Source organism: Dromiciops gliroides, chromosome 1 (assembly GCF_019393635.1).
Source record: "Dromiciops gliroides isolate mDroGli1 chromosome 1, mDroGli1.pri, whole genome shotgun sequence".
Classification (NCBI taxonomy): Eukaryota; Metazoa; Chordata; class Mammalia; order Microbiotheria; family Microbiotheriidae; genus Dromiciops; species Dromiciops gliroides.
In genome coordinates, this window is record NC_057861.1 from 65,519,240 (window position 1) to 65,531,356 (window position 12,117).

Below are 12,117 nucleotides of genomic sequence, written 5' to 3' on the forward strand. Positions count from 1 at the left end.
GGAGGGGTTAGTTCAAGCAGAGGCCAGACAACTACTTGCCTAGGTTTCCCAACCAACTAGTCAATAGAAAATTTCTACCAATCTGTAAAAAGTCTCATCAGAAGTGCTTCCTTCCTAAAATGGCCTTTCTCTCCTCCCCCTGTTCCCATTCCCCCTCACCCCCATCCTCCGCTGTTCCAACATCCATGCTGTTAAACCTGTCATGCTCAAGTTGTGAGGTATAATATGGATGTGTTCTATCGTCTGGATTGGACTGGCAGGCTGCAAGTCCGACAGCCCGGTCTACACTTGCTGCCCCCACTTCCCAACCTCCCGTTCACTTCCCAATTCCTTACAATCTGGTTTCCAACCCCAGTGCTCACCTGGAATGGTTTCCCTGAGTTTCAAAAGATCTCAATGCTAAATCCAGAGGGCTTTTCTCAGTCCTCTGCAGCTCCAGGATTCCATGACATTGTCCTCCAGGTGTTTCCGCCCACTGTCTGTCTGGTCATCCAATCTCAGACTCCCAGTGCCCGGTTATTCATCACTTGTTCCCCACGCCCATTGGCATGCAGACTGTGCAGTTCTGCCCTGGGCATTCTTTTCTCCCTCCACACCCTAGCTCTTATGCGTTCATTCGAATAACTTCTTTATGTGAATGACTTTCTAGACACAGCTCCTTTCGATCTATCACCAATGGCCTTCTTGATAACTCTTTCAAGCTTAATGTGCCAAATGTGGGACTCATCATGCCCTCCGACCCTCATCCAACCCATTCCTCCCCCAATTTCTCCATCTGTCTCCAGCACACCGTCACCCTTTCAGTCACCCAGATCCTTTCACCCTAGATTTCCTCCTGTCCCTCACCTCCCATATCTGATCAGTTACCACATCTTACTGATTCTACCTCCATGACATCTCTTGCATCTGCTTCCTTCTCTCCATTCACCTACCACCCTAGCCAAATAGTACAAAATAAGTGGATAGCATGCTAGTCCTAAAGTTAGGAAGACCGAGGTTCAAATCTCACTTCCGACGTCTGCCTACATGACCAACATTAAGTTACTCAACCTCTCTGAGCCTCAATTTGTTCAGCCAGAAAATGAGGATTGAAGTTATGAGACTCAATGAAGATGATGTACATAAAGTGTGGACTTACAAATGAAAGCTAAAAATCTCAGCTGGTATTATTAGTTCAGGCCTTCATCGCCTCTAGCCTAGACTACTGTAAGAGCCCACGCTTGGCCTCCTTGCTTAGTCTCTCCCTTCTTCAGTCAATCCTCCAAAGGGCCAAACTAATCTCCCTAAGGCACAGGTGTGATCGTGTTAGTCCCTTTTCAAAGTCAGTGCCTCTCTGCCCCCCAAGGCTAGCAGACCAACACTTTAGTCTGGCACTTAAAGCCTTTTCCAACCTGGCTCCCACTACCTTTCCAGCCACATTTCATGCCATTCATCATGAACTCAATGTGTCAGCCAAGCTACATGACTAGCTATTTCTCAGATCTGAACACCCCTCTCCCACCTCCATGCATTTGCTCAAGACATTCCCCAAACATATCATGTATTTTCTCTTGATCTCTACTTCTCAGAATGTCTTTAAGATTTCATTCAGGTGCCACCTGAAGGCTCTTCCCATGAAGCTTCACTCCCTCCTCCCCTAGACAATGCTCCCTCCTCTATTCTGCTTGCACATGTTCATCTACGGCTTCCTTTCCACCACTGCCCCCGAAAAGAATAAGAGCTCTTTAATAGCAGAACATTTTGTGTAAGTCTTTGTGTTTGTGTTCAGAGCCCAGTAGAGTGCTTCAAGAATAATCAGTGCTTAATGTCTGTCAAACTGAATTGAAAGCAGCAACCCTGGGTTTTGAACCCAAGGCCTCAGATTTTCAAATCCCATATGCTCTGCATTAAACCACACTGCACCCATTTCCTTACATGGGTCTTCAGATCATAGGATCAGAGATTCAGAGCTAGAAGGAAGTTTGGAGGCCACTAGGTTCAATCCCCTCATTTTATAGATGAGGAAACCGAGGGAGAGGTTAGGTGACCAAGCTGATGTCTGAGCTAGTAAGCATCCAGCACTCAGGCAAGCAAGCCAACCTTCCTGTCCCTGCTGCATGGCTGGGTCCTGGGTCACTTCCCTATCTATCATCACCTCTTCTCAGCTCCCATTTTCTAAGGGACGGGGAGCAGGGGAGGGACCCCGGGGAGGCTGGGAAGGATTTCTCACTGATTCTGACAACCTACTTTACTAAGCAAACATTTAAGAATGCCACATGTCACGCTGGTATGGAGCACTTCCGCAAACAATAGCTCATTTGAGCCTCATACCTCTCCCAGAAGATCCACAGAGGTGGGAAGTCCAGCCCAGTGCAACAAGCACTTTTGAAGCGCCTACTATATACAGGGCACTGTATTTGGGCCTGGGGGTACAAATGCAAAATAAAAAAGCTCCTGACCCCAAGAGTTTACATCCTACTACAAAGATATAGTCAATCAACAAACATTTATTGAGCACCTATTAGGTGCCAGACACTGTGCTAAGTGCTGGGATTACAAAGAGAGGCAAAACACAGCTCTGGTGCTCAGGAGTTCACAACCCAGCGTGGGGAATAAGATGCAAACGACTACGTATGAATAGACTCTAGAAAGGCCGAATAGGACATAAAGAACAGGGGAAAGGCACTGGCATTAAGGCAGACTGGACAAGGCTTCCTGTGCAAGGTGAGATCTCAGCTGGGCCTGGAAGGAAGCCAGGAGGGTACGGCTTGTAAACAGACAGGCACACGAGACATAATTTTAGAAGGGTGACATCTGGGCCATCAAGAAAGGCCTTCCGAGGATGGCAGTCCATGAACTGAGCCTTGAAGGGAACTAAGAATTCTCAGAGGCAGAGGGAAGGATGGCTTGAATCCTAGGAACAGGGACAGGCCATCTGGGTGAGGCCCAGATTCGAGGGACGCAATGGCGTGTGGCTAGACCACTTGTAAAGGGGAAAGGTAGGCTGGTGCCAGGCTGAGCAGAGCTTTAAATGCCCAAACACAGACCCTGGAGGTAAAAACACATGGAAATGACCAAGAGGAGGTGGTTTCTCCTCTGCCTCCACCACAGACATAGGATTAAAGCAGAAGGCAGGAAAGGCTCTGGTCTTATTGCCATTTCTCATTCCACTGTTTTGGCCACAGCTTCAGACAGAGGAATCCCAGAACACTGGACCCGGAAGAGCCCTGGTGATCAGCTGGTCTAATTTTATAGGTGAGGAAGCCAAGGGCCCCCAAATCCCATTTAGGCAGTGAGCAGCAGGCCCAAGGCTCGAACTCATGTCTTGGGACTCCAAATACAGTGTCTTCCCACCATATCGTGTTGCCCTGGCGCATGGGTTAAGAGGTGCTAAGTCACCTGGCTACCCCAGGCCTACCCTCCCCTTCTCACTGGGCTGCGGGACTCTCTAAGAATCAGCCCCCGATAGCCTCTTTGGCCTCGATCCCAGTCATAAATATAGGAGGCAAAACATCATCGACCCTCAATAATCAAGCCTGGACTCCCTCCTCTAAACACACTGACTAAAAAGCCACAAGCTCACGCATATGAGGCAAAAAGAGAGAAAATACTTCTGAGTCAGACGTCTGCAGATGGAACATGGACCGAAACCACAGTCAAGAAGACAACGAAGAATGTGACGAGACATCTGGCAAAACTTCCAGGAACCTTCAAAGATGATGCCAGATGTCCCAGCCAGGCAGCCAGCCCTGCTCTCTCTCATCCAGGCAGGGGTTGCTTTGGCAAAGCAACATATCCTTTGCCTTCCAAAAGGCAAAAGACTTGTTTTAAAGTCAACCCCTACCTAGTGGGTATAGAGCACGAAACTGGGACAGGTAAGTGAACAACTGTCCCTTTAAGAACAGGTCTGTAAGAGCTTCCCTCCTTCAGCTCACAATTCAGAGAGTTTGCACAGCTTGAGAAAGTCAAGCCCATTCTGGGCAAACTAATGTACAATTCCACCCACACATTCTCTAGCTAATCAGGGAAGCCCCTTCAAAGATGGTGATGTCATCGAACAAACAACCTCATGCCACTTGAGAAAGTAATTTTCAGGGCCAGGTCAGATTTCAGGGGCCTCAGTGTATCTGCATAACTCAAACCTTGCCTATTTGAGCATCCACTTCCAGAACTTCCTTTTAGAGAGCAAAGGTGGGCTGTGGACATGAGCTAAGAAGTACAGATTACCGTTACTGGTTGTAATCCACTGCACATTCGGTCAATAGCAGAGGGAGAAGAAGTAAGGGAGAGAGAAGTCCAGCAGGCCATTCATTCAGGTACTCTCCTGGCCTCCTCTGAATTCTAGAAGGGATGTGCCTCACTTGGGATGACTGGAAGGAGCAGGGTATCTGGCAATGGAATTCTCTCTCTCTTTTTTTTTTTAAAGGCAATTGGGGTTAAGTGACTTGCCCAGGGTCACACAGCTAGTAAGTGTCAAGTGTCTGAGGCCGCATTTGAACTCAGGTCCTCCTGACTCCAGGGCCAGTGCTCTATCCACTGCGCTGGCAATGCCCCTGGCAATGGAATTCTAAAAGGAGAGTCCCAGGAACAAAGGTCCATTGCTGCAGGTTCCCCTAGGCCCAGGACAGGCCATGCGGCCTAAGGGAAATCTTTCTTTTATCTCTACCAACAAGAGCTGTTCTTCTGCTCCTTCCACCTAATTTTTAGCATATGGTAATATGATGGTAATATAATGACTTTAGGATAATTAATATATCATCATATATAACATACTTATGATAATACATTATCATAATATGAAATATATAACATATTTATGATAATATAATCATTTTAGAATATGATAATATTTGAAGTATTTAAATCAAGAACAGACCAACCAACATCCCCAACTGATGCAATTCCTCCAAAGATAACTGTAGCAGAGAACCATCCAGTCTCCACATCAATCAATGATTATGACAGATAATCGTTTTCATTTTTTTTAAGGACCAGAATCGTGAGCAGATTTTGGAAGAAGGAACCCCTCGGGATGAAACTGTTCCTACCAATGCCAACTGACAGCTGCTCTGCAACAGTCTCAGAAAATTGCCTGGGGCATTTTGAGGTTGACTAAGGTCACACAGCCAGTATGTGTCAGGGCAAGACTTGAACTCAGGTTTCCTTGACTCTGTGACAGGTCCTTTTATCTATTAAGCAGTGCTGCCCCTCAGCTTTCTTCCTCCCCATAGTTGCAGCCCTGGAATAAGGCTGGGGAAGGGCTCCCCACACATCATACACCAAGTCTCTACCTCCTCCCCTCCTTCCAAATGAACCTTCGATGAAGCAGGAAGCAGCAAGATTCTCCCAAATCTCAATCCAGAACTGGCCAATATTTGCAGTGAAGTCACAGCAGTGTAATGGAAAAGCACACAGGGTATGGAGTCAAGACACCTGGGTCTGAATCCTGGTTCTGCCCTTGGGTCCCTCATTTCCCCACCCTATGTCTGTTTCCTCACCTGAAAAATGAAGGCATCGGAGCAGATGCTCTCCCAGGTTCCTTCTAGCTCTAAGAGACCCCTGCCAAATGCTTCAACAGGCTGATAACCACAAGAGCTGTTGGGCACTGGGCCAGAGCTCCACCGGGCAACATTCTGTGCTTTGCCCCCAAAGCTCAGTTTGGGTTTGCTAAGCCACTGGTGGGGGGGATGGCAAGAATCTGAATTCTGGAATGTTCCGCCACCATGGCGGCCTCAGCACCCAGCTCAGAGAGACAACACATCCACACGTGGCCCCTCAAACACAACAGGCACATCACAAATATTTGCTGAACTGAATTGCAACTGCCATGAAAAGTTCTAGGGCAGTTTGATGGAGTCGGCCCGTGAGGACCGATAACCTACTTCCCCTCACCCCAAGGTGTGATTGAGCAAGCATTTCTTAAGCACCTCTTAGGGGCCAGGAATGCAAACACAAAGTATAACAGTTCTGCCCTCTCCCCCACCCCCAGAGCCTCCATGATATTTGGGCTGGGCCAGGCCAGAACTCCAGGAACATAGGCCCACAGACTGAGGGCTGGAAGGACCTCAGAGGGCATCTCATCCAACTTCCCTCAGTTGAGTCAGAGCTAGGCCAGCTGAGCAGCAGCAGCAAGGCAGGCCACGTAGCAGAGATGAGGGTGACACACAAGAACCATGGGCACGCCCGTCTGGCCGCTTTCTCCCTATTCACCCCTGGGTAGAGTTCCACACTTTCACTGTCTGGTCCAGCTGTGCCGGGATGAAGGGACCCATGTTCTGAGCCCAGGTCCACCTCGCCCTCACTCTATGACTTCCTAGCAATTCCCTTTTCCCCAGGGGTCACAGTTTCCTCATCTACACAAGAGAGAGGGAGATCAGGAGAAGAATGAGACGGCTCCCCAAGTCCCTTCCCGCTTTGACAATCCATGACATTCACAAGGGGCAGGCTACCTTCTCCAACTTCCAGTGGTCTTGCTTTCCAGGCGCAACCTCTTTACCTTCCGCATTAACTACTCAGCAGGCTTCTGGTAGGACGGGAACCTAGAAAATAAAGGGGCCATGTGTCAGGGGGATCACACGGCCAGGAAGGGCGCCGAGAGCTCCTCCATGTCTTTTGTCTTCAGGACCTCATTTTGGTCTATTCAGGCCAATCTCTGAGCCAATGCAACTTGCAAAGATCTTTTAGACTCTGTGCCTGAAACGCTAGAAAACTCTGCCAAAATAAGGACACCGGGCAGAAAAGAAGCATCTTTTCTCGGTGCAGTCTTCCCAGCCTCACATGACTCTGGGGTAGCAGTAAGTGAGGAGCCCTTCTTGGGATAAAGGGGAAATGAGGCTGCCTGACGGATGGGAGACTCAAAGCAAAGGACGTCATTCTGTTGTCACAAGACCATGGCAGGGTTTAGCATTTCTGGAGCAGAGAGAAGCTCAGAGTGAGGAAAAGACCCCAGAGTGCATCTCATGCAACTTGTCCATTAGCAGAAACCACCTTTGTAACAGTTTCTGGAAGAAGCTGTCCAGCCTCTGGAGAGCTCCAGGGAGGGGGAAACTACTACCTCCTGAGGGGCAAGTCAAAAGAGTCCTCTCTGTAACTTACCCTTGCTGGTCCTAATGCCAGAAGTCCAAGAGGACAGACCCACAGCAAGATCAGAACACAGGCCCCTTCCCTCTTAGCCAGGGTACCTGACACAGTACACACTCCAAAGCACAAGAAGCTCAAAGGAAGGAATAAACACGATAGCTCCTTTCATATGCCATTTCCCAGTCTAAGGAATTAGAGTGGAGCGGTGGACACTGTAGTGGTGGACACTGGGGTGGATTCAGGGTCAGAGTCCTTGGCAGTTTGAATCCTGGCTTTACTGCTTATGATGGGTGGACAGAGCACTGAGCCTAGAATTAGGAAGATTCCTCTTCCTGAGTTCAAATCTGGCCTCAGACGCGTACTAGCTGGGTGACTCTGGGCAAGTCACTTGACCCTGGTTTGCTTCAATTCCTAAATAAGCTGGAGAAGGAGAAAACTCCAAATGGAGTCTCAAAGACTCCTGAAAATGACCAAATAACACAACCCCGCTGTTTACTAGCTACATAGCCATGGACACATCACATCCTTTCTGGATCTCAGTTTTTTACAAGATGATCTCTATAAGGTTCCTTTCAACTCAAGCCAATGAACACTTATTAAGCACCTAGGCTCTAGGGACAGAATGTCCCAGAATCCCTCGATGCCAAAATGAAAAGCAGCAATCTGTCTCCAAGGAACTTATAATCATCATCATCGCCACCATCATCACTTTATATAGCACTTTTCGGTTTGCAAAGCACTTTGCATATACTATCTCATTTGGCACAGACAAGGACACAAGTGATAATGTGGGAAGGAAAAATAAGCCAATGAGGCAGAGAGCACACATGCAAATTTCCTTTGCTACTGAGTCCCCAAATAATTCCAGCACCACTGACCCTCGAAAGCATCCAGACATCTCCTATTCCAGCTACAGACAGGGGGCCCAGACTTTGATTAAATAAATCTGTTAGTAACTGGGCGGACAAGATAAGCTTTCTGATCTCCTCTCCCCTGGAATTCCCTGTATTCCTGGCGCCCCAAGTTTTACTTCCCACCTGAAAAACTCCTCTGACTCTGAGTAGTGCTTTTGGCTCGTTGCCCTTCCCTCCAGTTCAACTTGGAGATGACACTTCCAACTGTCTTGATTCACCCAGAAGTCACTTGGGAGTTTTAGCAAACTACTCCAAACAAATCTCAGAATAAAAGACTTGTGATATTGAACCTTTAGGCACAGCAAGTTTACGCTTGTTTTTCAAACAAATGACTCCTCCATAGCCCGAGTAAGACATCGATGGGCCAATGAGCCAAGGAAGTCCCATCCCCAGCCTTTGGAGGCAGGAGAGCAGCTAGCTGGGACTGGCAGAGCCACCAAAGAGATGCTGGAGGACAGGAAAGATGGCAAGCCTAGAGCAACTAAGAATAGACAGGTGACCCTCCCACCTACAACTTGAAGGTGCAGTTTCTTTATAAAGAGATTATATGATCTTTAAACCCTTCTAAGCTCTAAATTGATCTAGATCTAGAAGGGACCCCAGAAGGTATAACCCAACCCTCTTCTACGAATGAGGAATTTGAGGCCCAGCTTGGAGTAAGCTGTATCCTTGCTGAGAAAACCTGAAAAGTCAGATAGGACTGAACACCACCACCAACTTTGATTTCAGAGCAAAGGGTTTTTTTTGTATTCTATCCCATTGCCCCTCTAGGTACAGCGGTTAGAGTGCAGGGGCTAGGCTCAGGAAGACTCCTCTTCCTGAGTTCAGAGCTCTACCTCAGATACTTACTTAGCTATGTGACCCTGGGAAAGTCCTTTAACCCTGTATGTCTCAGTTTCCCCATCTGGAAAGTGAGCTGGAGAAGGAAATGGCAAACCACTCCAGTATCTTTACAAAGAAAACCCATGACTGAGAAACAACTGTGCTTTTTCCCATTATACCACATTGTCCCTCAATCTTTTTAACTATGGAAGACAGACATGGAAAGATGAAGACTCTGAGTGTGTTTGAGAAAATTAAGAGGGAATCTGTTGAAATACAAGATCTAGCTGGGGCACAGGCTCCCTCTGGGTCATCCCTGGAAGGGCTACTGGGAACCGAAAAGACCCAGGCTCAGAACATTAAGCCCCTAGAAGGGCAGGGGGAATTGAGGGGCACTGAGGAAGAGAAGAGCAAGAAGGCTTCATGGTACCCTTCTGGTCTGAGAAGGGGGCAGAGGAGGTGGTCTAAGTGCCTGAGGAGGGATTAAGGCTGGGCAGCCATCACAATAGTACTAACAGCTGCCATTCAGAGAGCTCTTTAGCTCATCTAATCTTCACGACCATCCTGCCAGGCAAGGACTCTAGTTATCCCCCTTTTCAGGAGGAGAAAGCAGGAGCTCCAGGGTTTAAGTGGCCCACCCGGAGTCCCCCGAGGCAGGGGCAGAGAGAACTCACCGGCCCTGGGAAGAAGAATGGGGACAGGAGGAAGAAAGGCTGGGAGGAGACACAAAGAGACCAGGAGGTACCTGGGGCAAAGGATACTGGGAGGGGACAGACTGCGGGACACCCCGGAGAGGGGGCCTCCCGTGCATTGGGCAGACCCTCACACACCCACACCCCACGCGCACCCGTGGGGAGAGTCATAGAGGAGGGTGTCAGACCCGGAGAGGACAAATTCACCCGTGGGCTCTAGGGAGACTCGGACGCGGAGGTCAGACTCATGCAAGGAGGGCGGGGTGGGGGGGGAGACACATGGGAGAATGACACATATGGAGATACACACACACACACACACACACACACAGGGAGGGGTCGTCCATCCCGGGGTGACTCAGAGGAGGAGGGTCACCCACACTCAGGGAAAGGCCTTACACACGGGGGCGGGGGTTCACATAACGAGAGGACACGCACACGGGGCGGGAGGGGGGGGCTTACATCCAGGAGACCCCCGGGGAGGGGGGGATACACAGACAAGCTGGGACCCTCGTGGAAGGGAGGGTGGTCAGACATTCCCCGAGAGGAAGCCGGGCCGGGCAGACACTCCCCGAAGGAAGGCTGGGCCGGGCCAGGCCGGGCCGGGCCGGGCGGGAAGGGGAAGGGGAGGGGAGGTGGGGCCGGTCAGCTCCTCACCGCGGCGGGGCGGGGTCGGGGTCTCGGGCTAGAGATCGGGTTCCGGCTGGGGCTGGGGGGGGCGGCCTGACGGCTCGTCACTCACACCCGCGGCTTCATGGCCCCGGCAAGCGGCCCCGGAAACGGCCGCGGAGGGCGGAGAGGGGAAGGTGGCGGACACGGGGAAACCCGGCGGCTCCAGACCTTTCACCCGGAAGTGAATCCTCCAAGGCGGGGGCATGGGTCCTGAAAAGAGGGAGTACTGCACAACCGCCCGGATGTGACAGATATAGTCGAGGGGAGGAGCGAAAGGGAAAAGGAAAGAGCCAATTGGGTGATCCTCAGTGAGAGACAAAAAAGGATCCTCCCTCCCTCGCCGAACATTAGCCACGGAACACACTGACTAGGAGACTACCACGAGAGAAATTCATAGCTAGGCGTTGGTGGTATAGTGGTTAGCATAGCTGCCTTCCAAGCAGTTGACCCGGGTTCGATTCCCGGCCAACGCAAATTTTTTTCTTTCTTAACTAAAATAGTGAGGAATGAAAATCATTATTCTCGTATTTATTTATGAGAATAATATTATCTAAACGAAAAGTGAAAGCATATTTTAAAAATCAGAAACACGACTCCTCTCTTGTCCCCCACCAAAATGCCATGTTTCCGCCCGGGATCGAACCGAGGACCTTTCGCGTGTGAGGCGAACGTGATAACCGCTACACTACGGAAACTGACGGTCATGGGTCCTCAAGAAGATCGTAGAGATGGGAAAGACTGCTGCCTGGCTAGTGTTTCTGTTCTGAGTTTGTCCCCTCCCCGGATCTATGTCCTGATCTGAGGACACGTTTGCACCGAGCTCCCCCTCCCCATGCGGTACACACACACCGAGCGAGGAGCCGTGACCTGTGTGCCTAATCCTGCTGCACTCACAAACACAAACACACACAAAGAAGAACCATGAATTGTGTGCCCAACGAGAAGCCCCCACAGAGAAGGGAGGAAGGACCTTGATCTTGAAGGAGAAACGGGGAGAAGTGAAAATTGCCATCCAAAGAAATGAATCTGGAGCGGTGAAATAAAAGTCTAACCCAGGTCCATTGAGTCACCCTGGCCCTCAGTCTCCCCATCTGTAACAATGAGAATAATCATCCTTGACCTCAGAGGAACGCTGAGAAAAGTGATTCATTCGTTCGTTCGTTCGTTCATTCATTCATTCATTCAGTCAGTCAGTCAGTCAGTCAGTCAATCAGTCAGTTAACAAGCACCTTACTAGGTGCCGGACACTGTACCAACACTGGGGATACAAAGAAAGGCAAAAAGCAGTCCCTATTGTCAAATAGTTTATAATCTGCTGGAAGACACCACAAGTAAATACTTAAGTATAAAGAAGATGTAAAAAGAATAGGTAAGAGGCATTAGCACCTGGGGCGGCCAGGAAAGGCCTCGCGCAGAGCAGAAAGATTTGAGCTGAGCCTTGAAGGAAGCTGAGGAGACGGCAGAGCCTTGCCAGGAGGCGCAGCTGGTGCAAGGCTACAGAGTCGGGAAATGGAGTATCCTGTGTAAGAACAGGATCTTTTAAAAGTATAGCTAGAGGGTATGGGAGGGATGTAAAGTGTAAGAAGACTTGGAAAGACAGCAAGGGACCAGGTTATGAAGTGGGTTTTTTGGTTTTGTTTTTTGTTTTTGCGGGGCAATGAGGGTCAAGTAACTTGCCCAGGGCCCCACAGTTAATACGTGTCAAGTGTCTGAGGTCGGATTTGAACTCAGGTCTTCCCAAATCCAGGGCTGGTGCTTCATCCACCATACCACCTAGCCCCTATGAAGTGTTTTAAAAGCCAAAAAGGTGTTTCTGATTGGAGCCACTGTAGTTTAGTGAGCAGAAGTGAGGAGAGTGGGGCTGGCATGGGATCATCACCACCACTTTAGGAAAATCACTTTAGTAACCAAATGGAGGATGGAAGAGAATGAATGGGTAGAAACTTGAGGCAGGGAGG

General features: G+C 49.4%; 1 protein-coding gene and 2 non-coding genes across 10 annotated transcripts in view; 1 reads left to right on the forward strand and 2 right to left on the reverse strand.

Annotated features, from left to right (window-relative positions):
• Window positions 1-10,331, reverse strand: part of DPP9 (dipeptidyl peptidase 9) — a 51,953-nt gene extending 41,622 nt beyond the window's left edge. For 5 of the 8 annotated variants that reach the window (XM_043975601.1, XM_043975598.1, XM_043975594.1 and 2 more), the window contains exons 1-2: window positions 10,145-10,331; window positions 6,429-6,518 (exon numbers count right to left, since the gene is read on the reverse strand). Coding sequence is in view for 6 of the 8 variants with exons in the window: in XM_043975598.1 (XP_043831533.1) it covers window positions 6,429-6,484 (56 nt within the window). In the remaining 2 variants the exon portion in view is untranslated. Of the gene's footprint in view, window positions 1-6,428; window positions 6,519-9,949; window positions 9,969-10,144 lie in introns of those variants that run through there. The other 3 variants (XM_043975595.1, XM_043975596.1, XM_043975597.1) reach the window with 3 other exon arrangements.
• A 229-nt stretch (window positions 10,332-10,560) lies between these two features.
• TRNAG-UCC lies at window positions 10,561-10,632 on the forward strand. The gene has a single exon. It is a non-coding gene; the product is annotated as a tRNA-Gly (tRNA).
• Window positions 10,633-10,781: 149 nt separating this feature from the next.
• On the reverse strand, window positions 10,782-10,854 carry TRNAV-CAC. Its single transcript has one exon. It is a non-coding gene; the product is annotated as a tRNA-Val (tRNA).
• Between the last annotated feature and the right edge of the window lie 1,263 nt (window positions 10,855-12,117).